The sequence below is a fragment of the Glycine max genome, chromosome 3, assembly GCF_000004515.6.
Source record: "Glycine max cultivar Williams 82 chromosome 3, Glycine_max_v4.0, whole genome shotgun sequence".
Lineage (NCBI taxonomy): Eukaryota > Viridiplantae > Streptophyta > Magnoliopsida > Fabales > Fabaceae > Glycine > Glycine max.
In genome coordinates this window covers 43711837-43724402 of record NC_016090.4, presented here as the reverse complement: position 1 = coordinate 43724402, position 12566 = coordinate 43711837, and the positions used below count along the sequence as shown (strand labels likewise).

General features: G+C 27.1%; 1 protein-coding gene across 1 annotated transcript; it reads right to left on the bottom strand.

Moving 5' to 3' along the window:
- Positions 1-2954: 2954 nt before the first annotated feature.
- LOC100798299 (short-chain dehydrogenase reductase 3b) lies at positions 2955-4071 on the bottom strand. Its single transcript, XM_003520716.4, has 2 exons — positions 3984-4071; positions 2955-3887 (listed from the first exon to the last, which is right to left on the bottom strand). Exons 1-2 carry the CDS (start codon positions 3995-3997, stop codon positions 3107-3109), a joined length of 795 nt encoding a protein of 264 aa, XP_003520764.1. The 5' UTR covers positions 3998-4071; the 3' UTR covers positions 2955-3106.
- Positions 4072-12566: the final 8495 nt, after the last annotated feature.

Below are 12566 nucleotides of genomic sequence, written 5' to 3'. Positions count from 1 at the left end.
GGAAATAAAGCTGTTGATGTAACCCCTATTAATAATAAGCTATATTTATAATGTTCGTGGAGTGCAAATCTCCAGATATATGACGCTAACTAACTGTTGAAATGTTCATTATAATCGTGATTAAGTATTATTAACTATAGACTATTGTCTTATTGATCTTATACTTGTAATTAAAATATCGTTAATCAGATATTTCTTGTGGTGACTGTTCAAACTAATTGAGACTAATCCTCTTTCTTTGCTTTCTTCTTTGATCTTCTTTGGCGTAATGCATTTTTTAAGGATACGTAATCAAATAAATATATATACATGAACTGTGGCTCAAGAAATTTGATTATGCATTCATTATTTAGGTGAATTACACGTTTCCAACTAGGTGTATATCATATAAAATTCATTACACTCTGTTTCCTATCACATGGCCTTCATCATGCTTTTAATGTACAGTTGAACGGTCAAGCATTCCAACTCGTACAAGCCACACTGTTATTTACTTCTTTTTTTTATGCGATCATACAATTATAGAATTTAGTTGTTTTCCAGATGTTTAATAATTTATTATATAAATTCCATGCCGATTGAAGAAACTACTTCCTCCCTTTTTGAAATAAACGAAAGTAGAGCCGTTATATGCACGAATATAATGAGATTTTTTTTTTTTTGACAGAAAGCACTATGTTGAGATTTAAAAGATAAAATATACAAATATTAAAAAAACTATAAATAATATAACTGTAATTTCACTTTTGTGTGAGACATGTGTGTATAAAATACAAACGCATTAATGCAGCACACTGCTACTTGACTAAATTTTAAGGTCCTATAATTGGTCACAACTTTTTTTATAACTGATTCTTTGTAAAAAAAGTATTATTAAAACTTGAAACTAAGATACGCACACATGAAATTGTCACGAATTATAAGATTAATTTTGCTTAATAACATTATTTATGTTAATGAATGTAGACGGGCCAATGAAGAACATCATATTAGGAATGGCTTTGTGAGGAAAGACGCCCCTCGGGCCCCAGCCAAGTAACAAGCATACCCGTCTCTTGGTCTTGGGTTTGGGTTCTGAATTTTCCTAGGGGACAAGTTTCGGCTATCATGTTTGGTATCTTTCGGGCTGAACTGTGATAAAAGGTTACAAGGATTCATCAGACATATTTGGTGTTGGTGTTTCAATTGTGGGTATTCGAATTTGGATGTGACGAAGTTCTGACGTGGATGTAAAAGGGATTTTTTTTTAAAAAATATAGCATAAACTAAAAAAAAGATGGAGCATGGTTTCACGTTGGTGCACCACTGAATTCACGATGAACGTTAGCTTGAACAGAAAAAAAAAATGCTTTTAAAAAGTAGAATACTATCACGGAGGTCTGTCCGTTGACAAAGTATCCGATTCCAATATTTAAAAAATGTAATTCCAAAAAATTCCTGTTGTCTCCTGTTGGCTGGAAAGGAGTGAAGACTGGTTTTAAGATATGGGTTCCCTTTTATAAACAACTGGGTCTAATCATATTGGGCAAGTTATTTTGGGCTCATTAACTTCTTTTATCATTGCTAGCAGAATTTGGTTGTTATTCTCACTCACCTTTTTCTAAGTTCACCCTTTATTTTTTATCTTTTTATGATAAACAATAATATCTTTGACAATAACATGTTTCCATTGTGTATCACCCTATAGCACAACGAAAACAAGATAAAAAATGAAACTTTTCCTATTCTACTTTTGCTTCAGCTTGCATGCTTTTTCTTTGTGTGTAATTATGTTCATATTATTTCGACTAAGTATCAAAATAATATTTTATGTTAACACTACAATATTAGAAAATTGAAAATTTAGAGCATTAAAATAAGAAAATCATCAACAATGAAAATTAAAGATAAAGGTTAATTATCAGTGATAAAAACTGAAGACTTAATAAAAGTTTGTAAAGGTTATTGGTAGTTAGAGTTTGTACTCTTTAAATATCATACTTGTACTATAAGGGTTGGATATTGTAAATACAATCATATCTTCTTATATCCTCGCAAAGATGGATGGGTTACTACAATGTTATCAATTATTTTAATTCCAACATTTCCCAGTATTTATAGTGTAATTTTATTGTTTTCTTTTACATTTATTACATTTTTTCTCTAAATCTTTGTCTTCTTTCAATCTTTATTTCTTCTCAAAATTTGTTACTCTTTTAATTTTATGTACCTTTATATATGTGTACTTTGCTTTTTACTGCACAATTTTATTTTGAATTTGTTTTCATGATCAATCTTTTACATTGATAAAAATTTAATCACATGCCGAACGACCTACCAAGGAGGAAAAAACCTCATAAATAAGTACTTGTCTTCTTCCTTGAATATCTGTAAAATTATATTTGTGAACGGCAATAAGTGTAAAATTTTCCTGTCAACGCTTCGTTACTTGTATGGGTCTGTCTTTGCATCAACTTGTATGCTTTTTCTTCCTTTCATGATAAGTCATACTCCCAACAACAAAAACTAAAAGCGGTGGTCTCCACACCAACAAAGGGAAGCTTGTACTCATTCTTTAACCTGCGTGGTGTAAAAAAGAACCACGTCACTAAAGTGTATATTAATCAAACCTAGCATTAGCATCAACTTAGAAAACCTATCTCAACACTCATTCAAATCCACCGCGCGCGGAAAAGATCCAAGTTAGGACTTTAATATTGCATACAAGGGATATTATATTCATGCACTTCCCTTTTTATTTTCTTTCACTTTTACTTCATTTTTTCTATTTTTTTTTTATCTTTCATCACATCATTTTGTAAAATACTAGAATCTATCATTTTTTTCCCTATTCTTTTTTTACTTTCTCTCTCTGTCTCCTTAAAATGAAGGGTAACGAGAACAATCGGGTCCCTTGATTGAAAAGTTGAGATGAAGGGTCAATCTATAAATGAAAAGTTAAAAAATAATTAGGATTTAAAAATAAAATTTACTTTATTTATAAAGACTAAACATATATATATATATATATATATAGTAAAAGTTTAGCCGAACATAACCCATACATGATATAATATTGGCTTCTTCAATGCATCATTGCATCTGGCATCACAGATGATGGGATCATTTAATTTTTAATGCTAGGAAGGCCACGATTAACGACGGAGAAACCTCCGTCCACCACCAAGTTGTGTCCACTTATATAAGCCGATTCATCAGATGCAAGAAAAAGAGCAACTTGAGCAATATGAGTAGGCTTCAACGTGATTCCATGCAAGTTGGCCAAAGCATGTCCCGCAGCTTCAACTTCACCAGGCTCCATATCGAATGTCTCACAAGTCAGAGGCGTCGCAACCGCATACGGCGAAATGGAATTCACTCTTATCCCCTTAGCTCCAAGCTCGCTACACGCCGAGCGAACAAGCCCAATAAGGCCGTGTTTGGATGCGGTGTAATCATGGCCCGCGCATCCCGCGAAGGAACCAGCCACACTGGTCGTGCAAATTATGGATCCACGTGTCTCTCTGGCCACCATGACACGTGCCGCGTGCTTGATGGCTGCCATTGCACCGCGAAGGTTCACGGCCATGGTGTTGTCGAATTCATTCAGATCGAAGTCTAGAATGCTCGATAAAGGGCCTGCGATTCCAGCATTGCTGAACAAAATTTCTAAGCTACCATATTTCTCTAATGTGAAAGAAACTGTTTCTTCAACTTGTTTTTCATCTCTCACATCACAGTGGCGGTAATCCACTTTGTCTAAGCCTAACGAAGTTGCCAAGTTGTGACCCAATTCGTCCTTGATGTCTGCTATGACTACGGAAGCACCGTTCTCCACGAATATCCTCACTGCTTCAGCTCCTATTCCGGTGGCTCCACCGGTTACAATAGCCACCTTACCCTGCAACCTAAGATCACAGAAATATATATATTAATTGCAGAGAGTACTATAGAGAGGGTAATATTAATGTGAGGAATAATATAGAACTGAGAGCCATATATACCTTTGTTTGGACATTAATTGATGATAATATGGCTTCTACTTTGCTTGTGTGCTACTGTCTCTTGGAACATTTGCTATGTCTTTGATATATTAGTGCAGAATTTCCCTATATTTATAGGAGATACATGTAGCAAGCAAACAAACATCGATTATAAGAATCATCACGTGTTACCGGTTGTAAAATGAAAACGAAACACGTTTTACCCGGGTTATGCTAAGGTGTGGTGGAAACACACATGCAGTTTGATCTTCAGTAATGCATGGTAGACGTACAACTCATTTTGATAGTATATATGTCTTGTCATTAAATTTTCATTTACTTGTAATATTTAACGATTAATTTAATGTTAAATTACATTTTTTCATTTAATTATAATATTTAACAATTAATTTGATATTAAATTATAAATTTATTTTTTCTTTAAAAATAATTTGACATTAAATTATACGATATAACATAATTATTGCCTTTTTTTTAGACATGTAAGATTAAATCAGAATTTTTTATTTTTATTGGAACGAGAGTGTCTGTTCACCCATGTTATAAATATAATTATTTTTCTTTCATCTTATTTCTTTGGTATTTTTTATATTTTCCGTTATATCATATTATATATATATATATATATATATTTTTTTTTTTTCTCTTCTTTTTTAGCTCTGTTATAACTTATCCTCTTTTAGATTGTAAGTTTATAACAACTCCTAACTTTTAATTCAAACAAAAAAACTCCTAGTTTTAGAGGCTATTATACATATATAATATTTTTGCTTTCTTTCTAATTTTATCATATTTTGTTATTTTATTGCATTATTTATTATATTATTATTTTTTATAACCGTTATCTATTCTTGTCCTTTTGTCACTAAAATACACCACAAAGTTTGGTGAATATTGATAATTTTCCTAATTTTAACTTTAGTAGTGATAGCCAAACTTTTGCATTATTTTATTTTCGTTACAAATATGAACATCATCGTCATTATGATTTGAAAAGAAAGCCATCAACAAGTAAAAAAAAAAAAAAGCAATGTTCATTTTAGTTTTTATGTAAATTAATGATAATTTAATCATTCAAATAACAAAAAAAAATTTAATCATTTAATACGTAAAAAAGTACAACAATGATTTACGTCTTGTCGTTAGTACTATGAAATTATTTTTGGCACGTCAATATTGGAGCTTATGACATGCAATAAACAATATCATCTTTAGAGGGGTTGTGGATTTTTTTTGTTGGTAAATTTTATTTTGAAGGGATCCTTATCTTTTCGCAAAGGGATCTTGTATGTATAGTGTCTTATTATATGTTTTTTTTAATGTACATATTTTTTCGTGTATATAATATAATATTTATTTATCTTTAAAAAAATAATAAAATTATATAATATAATATTTATTTATCTTTAAAAAAATAATAAAATTATTTTATCATTAAATTATAATATTTAATAACTAATTTAATATCAAATTATATTTTTTAAAATTAATTTAATATTAAATTATAAAATTAAGTTAATTTGTCATTAATTATACGCATGATCTAAGTTTCTCACTTTTTATTTATCTTAAAATAAAAAAGCCATTTTTTATCTATGTGATTGGACTTGACGTGACTATACAACGCTAAGTACATGTTTAAAACTTTTTTTTTTTATTAGAAATTGGCGTGGTCCCTTTTTCATCTTCGGGCAAAGAGCCTGAACCAGGGATGGTCCATTCGACACTAGTAAATCAAAATAGTCACGTCCAAAAATTAAAAATTGACCATACAACTTCTAATCAAACAGGCACGTCCAAAAAACCCCTTGAATCTGGAGATATTCGGAACTGACGGAATGTGTGGTTAAGAAAAAAAAAATTATAAGTTATTCAGTAAAAAAATATAAAATTAAATTTTCCCCTTATTTAATTGTGTATAAAGTAAAAAAAGTATGAATATAAAATAATATTAGTATTTTTAATTAAAATGTGTAAAAATAAGATTATTTTAGTTCTTTTTGGTATATAATAACATCATGCACGTCACGTCACCATCTTTTTTTCTTCTTTTCCTTTTTTTTTCATAATTTATCCTTTTTCTCTTAATTTTTGAAAATAATACTAAAATTGTGATCTCATATATATTTTAATCTTTCCTCTGCTTTCTAAAATTTCCAAAGAAAGATGATATAATTCTTAGACTTTTCCATTCCTAGCTCCCTCATCCTTGTCTCACTTTACCATTTTTCCACACTGAGCCGTAGATATGAAGTATGATAAAATTAAACTGAATATTGATATTAGGATATTTTTTTTAAACATCTCATTATTATTTTTTCATTTATTTTTATCTTCTTTTTTGTCACATCATTTCATTTATCACACTTGTATTTTTTTTTTCTTTTCTCTAGTATCAACTAGCATATGGGATCTTCATATATATTATATATTTTTCCAGAAAAAAATTGTTAGAATATGAAGTATGATAAATTATTGCATATTTCTTTTACACGACTTCATTTAAAAATTTAATCTACTTTATTCGTTTATCAATAATTAAAATTTAATACACAAACTATGTAAATTTTTTTAGAATTTAAATTTAAGCTTAATATAATTCCATAAAATCAGCTTATGAAATAGAAACTATTTCTCACTTATATAGATTATTTAGCCTTATCACCGGTCAACATAAAACTTAGATTTTGTCCATAATAAATTTGAGACACAATTATACATAAATGATTAAAATTTTAAAAAGTTAAAATCACTATTTTTTTGGGTTAAATCACATAATTATTTAAAATGGCACAACTTATAAACTCAGTATATATAATCATTAATTCACTTAATTTGTGTATTTAATATTTAATTATCTATTTATAATAAATTTCAGTAGTCAACACTTATTATTATTTTTATATAGATTTATTACTTTTATTTTATTTTCACTAGATATGTTATATATTATATTATATTATATTATATATTGTGATTATATTTGATAAGACATTTCAGTTAATTTTTAATTTTTTTATTAAATGAAAAGTTTATTTGAATACTCAATAAATAATTATTTTTGTATCTTCTTAGTAACATCTAACATTTTTTAAAACATTATTTGAAGTAATATTTTTTAAAATACTAGTTCTAATTTCTAAATTTTTATATTTTTATTCTTAGTGTATTTATCAATTTTTTTATTTATCCTTTTTAAATAAATCAGGATTTTGTTGTTATTTAATATAGAATAATAGATCATAAGTTTAATCTAGTTTATTTTATTTTTTATATTACATTTTTAATTTAATGATTATATTATTTATTTTATTAATTTAGCATTATAAATATAGACATTTATAATGATTGATGATAATTTTATTTATTTTTTGTTATTATATTTTATATTTTTTATGTTACATTATTTATTTTAACCATTATGCTACTTATAATATTTAATTTATTATTTAAATAATGTATTTTGTCTATTATTTTTTGAATAATTTTATATTAGATGATTCATTTTAACTATGACACTAATTAACATAATAAAAATATAATACCTATTTAAATGTATTTTTTATATTATTTTAAACTTGATTAAAAATATTTTAAGAAACAACATAAAATTAATAAAAAAATACTCAATAAGAAAAAATATAACATAAAATAGTAAAATATAAATATATTTATTTTTGTTATTTTACATATTTTTAAGTTACTTTAACAATTAATTTTATTAAAAGCTTATAATTTAATAAACTAACTTTTCATATGCTACTAGTACTATAAGTTAGTTTTTTTTAACTTACAATTTTCAACTAACTTTTAAACTAACTAATTTTGCGGAACATATCTACAAAAACGAAAAGAACACAAATGGAAACTTTTTGCCCGTTTTCTCACCAATTTACCATTTAATCACCTTACAAGAAATAAACTATTACAAGTATAAAAGGAATAGCATTAATTAATCAAACAATTAAAACATATTTAACATTGAGTAATGTTAAACTGCCAGAGCATTTGATTAATTTTTCACTATGCAGTTTGGTCCACAAAATTTAGGACATTTTGATTGAAATGCATCGTTTTCTATTAATCATCAATCAATTTTAATATTCATGTAACCGTACCATAAAAATCAAGCACGGAATTTTTTTAAGAAATCTGTAAAGGAATTTTTAATTTTTATAATTTGTAAATATTTTCGTAGCAGCTAAAATCCAAATTATCAACAGTTGTTTTTAAATTGATGGAAGATGCATATTGATCCAAATTTAAAACATAAAATATTAAATTAAACTTTTTAAAAGACAAATAATAAAATATAGAATCTTTGCTCTTTTTTTTTATGGACCATGATATTCTTTAATTGAGACTGAATGATTAATTCTTCAAAATATTAAAATTCATTTAAGGCGTTCATCTTTCCCATAAATATTTTTATACGTATGAATCTGTAATGAAATCCATGAACACATATAAAATACAACACATACAATAAGAATTTAAAAGTTACAAGTATAGATTAAGAGCAAGATAAATCTAGCTTTGTATCTGTAGAACTGTAAACTACCCCTCCCCACGTGTATCTTTTTTTTCGTGACTTTTTCACAAAAGAAAGTCTAAAAAAGAGATAATTGATTTGTCAAGAGAAAAACAGAGACAACTAACTCCCAAACAAACCTCAAAATTAAGGTAAACTCAACCATACAACATGAGAATTGAGAGGCTTCTCCAACAGCAATTAATCAATACATGGATTATTTTTGAATCATGGGAAGCCAGTGATTAACGACGGAGAAGTCTCCATACAAGCCGATTCATCAGAGGCAAGAAATAGAGCAGCTTCCCATATGGTTGATGGTTGCTGCAATGTTAGGAATTTTATAATTTCTAATTAATTAATATGTGTTATATATTATATTATAATATTTATATTATTTATTTACATTTAAATGGATTTAATATAAAGTGATCTATTTGGATGAGTCCATTAAATTGTAATTGATATGGGTTTAATAAACGAAGACCAGTTTGACCCATTAGAAAATAATGGAAACCTTAATAAGTTTAAAACATAAGGTATATATGGTTATGGTGCCTAATACACTAATACACTAAGTTAATAAATATCAAGTCAATAAACATTTACTCTTCTCCCATTTGAAGAGAAAACGAAGGTCTCGGAATAAGGTAATTTAGTTGAAGAAGGTCATTAAATTAATTATTCGTGACCTTTGTAAAATTTTATTTGCGTGTTAATCAAACTCAATATTCCTTAAAACCTCTCTCTTGATAATCTAACTTTGTTATGATATTCATTTGATATTTGATATTTTATAAGATTTATTGATGACCATGGTGTTGTCAAATTCGTTCACATAAAAAAACCAGTATGCTAGAAAAAAGATCTTATGATTCCAGCATTGCTGAACAAAGTGTGAAAGAAACTGTTTCCTCAACTCTCACATCACAGTGGCGGTGTCTAAGGCAGATGAAGTTGCCAAGTTGTGACCCAATTCTTCACAAAAATATATATTAATTGCATTTTCTTTAGTAGGTATTATGTTATCATATAAAATTTAAAAATTCAATTTGAATTCTTAACTTAAGCTTCTATTTTAAATTATGACAAAATATTAAATAATGAAAGCATAAAAGCAATAATTATTGTTATAAAAGGCATTCTCATAATTTTTTTTGACTCATATCTCTTTTATTTTAGATTCTTTTCCCTTCACACGATCCTTTTTGGGGCTTCAAAATTGCTATTTCTTTAATCCAAAGATGAACATTATCAGTCAAAGATTTAATTCCAAATACTTATAATGCATTGGAATTTCCTAATTCAATTTATGTTATTAAATTAAAATTATTTTTCCCAGCAATATTTAAACCTCACTAGTCAAAAAAATTATTAATAAACTTTCCAAATCCCTAAATACAACACTTGTATTACTTGAATAAAAAATGGATACTATATATATTATCCTATATAATTATATTTATTTCTTATTTTTTAAAAATATTTTTACGTACAGATATCTTAAAAATATGTTGCAAAATCAAATGAACAACTTTTCCTTTTGCTAATTTTATGTTAACAAAACATTTTCGTTAATCCAAACCTTATAAATCTTTTTGAATGCTATTTTTTTACTCCTTTAAATTGTCCTCTCATTATTCATTTTTTTTAATTGTTCTTTTCCTTTTTAAAGATAATCTTCATATTTACTAATGTTTGTTTTTCAATGATCAAATTTAATACATTCATATATGTTTTTCCTTAAAAAAAAATAGATTCACATGCAGATTATTTGGGCTGGGCTGAACCAGGCGGACGCCTGCACGTCAACAAATTGATTACGGAAAATCTGAATGTTTTGTGGCTGCAAATTTTTCAAGAGTACAGATTTTCAAGGGTTTTTATTTTTTATTTTATCAGCATACAGATTTTCAAGGCATGCTTCACCCAATATTTTTTTTAAGTTTAAAATTTATTTCAAAGCTGAAATTTAAAATAAAAACTTCTATTCAGTGATGATCATGTTTGAGGTGGGTGACCAAACACGACTTCATTTTTAGGGTCAGTAAATAGTATAATTTTTTTATTTAATATATAAATATTAAAATAAAATTTTATATAATTAAATTTCTAACAACTCCTAAATAAATAATATGACAATTAAAATTTATGTGTGTTAGAGTATATATTTAAATTAATACACTTTTGAATATCTTTTGTTTGCACATTAAAAGGATCTATGATGCATACCTTTGGTTTGAGAAATATTACTAATATACCTTTTAATACTCTTTCAAACACGTTTTGATTATAAGTTAAAATTTATTGATAATTATAATTTTTTTTAAGTCTTACTTCTTGTTTAATAAATCTCACTTGTAATTTTATAATTTTGAATAAAAAAATTAACTAATAGGAGAGAGTGTACTAAGGAGAGCATGTTATTGTTGCTATCACTCTTCTCTTTTCAGTTAAGTAAGTGTTAGTAACACTTTTGTTTTAACACACACTATAATATTAATTAAAATTTATTAAAAACTACATAGATAAATTTATTAAATAGGATATGAGGTTTACAAAAATGTGTGATTTTATTAAATTTTAATTAATAATAAAGAAAATATATTACATTGTTAAGCTATAAGTGTAAAGATGAAATCTAACCATATAAGAATGAGTTAATGTTTATGTGGTATCAAAATCACTAGTGTGATAATCAAGGTCCAAGGTCCATCGGTAAAGATCAAGATATTCAGATCAGTTTAGTGCACAACACAACATAGCCACTTGACCATCCACTTTTCTCTTTCGGCTTTTAAAGTAAAAAGTTGTATTGAACAATTGGATTGGGTTTTAGCTAGTAACTTTTTGCATGCTAAACGCAGTTAATAGATTATCATTGGTGCTTTGAAATTTCAATCCACTGAATGTGGTATCTCAGGACAATGGAAGAAAAGGGGCCATTCCCTAGTCGAAATGTGGAAAAAAAATAATTTTGTTACAACATCTTTATTACTGAAATGGATTAAATAACCACGGGAAGAAAGGCTTGTGCAAGACATTTGAGTAGCCACTCGATACCGTTACTGACAAAAATACCAAACTGCCATCATTGGCTATCAGTAGCACAAGGAATTCAGCAGCCCTGACCCGAGTTAGCGGCACCATTTGAGCTGCCAAAGATGAATTTTCAACTTCAGAGTGATGAATGGGCACACTTATAGATATAAGATATTGTATATTCACATTCTTATAAGTGAGTTTAGGTCTAATTTAATCTCAAAAGTTAAGTTAAGGGGTGAGAATTATCCTTCACTTATATACTTTTATATGACTTTATCTTTAGTGGATATATGAGACTTAGATTTTTTTCGATACACATTGTGAATTTTTGGTTAAGGAATAAAAAAGTGTATATTTTTATAATATATGATATTACTAATGAAACCTTCTGCTTATTATTTATTCTTTAACTAGTGTTCTTAGATACTCTTTAGCAGGATGAATATGTAAACAAAGCTTAATTATTTACTTTCAGAACTGCATTCATGTAATTTTAAAACTATCGAGAGACAAAATTCAGTCTGCCCCATGCTTCTTGTCTTCTTTACTATTACTTACATTATATTAAAGTTGAGATTATAATTTAGTATTCATTTGTTTTTTGAATTTAGCAATTAGCAGTTTAGCACCTTATATAGGGTATAGGTATCAGTATTTAGCATCCTTTGGCATATTATTCATTTTTGAGATTGAAACCAAATGAAATTATTTGGTTCAGTAATGTTACTTACTTGTTGGGTTGGTCATTTGAACATGTGCAATCATTTATGAATGTTAGTAATAAAACAAGGATGGATGCATAAATAACAAGTCTCAAGAACTCAAATTTGAGACCCTTGTTATACTACAACAACCATATTAGACATAATGTTAATTTACTTAGTTACTAAAAGTTATTTGAGTAAGTTAGTTGGTTACTCAAGTTATAATTACTAGAAATTATTTGAATAAGTTAATTATTTTTTATCTTTGTATAAATACATCAACTTTGTAATACTTTGATCAAT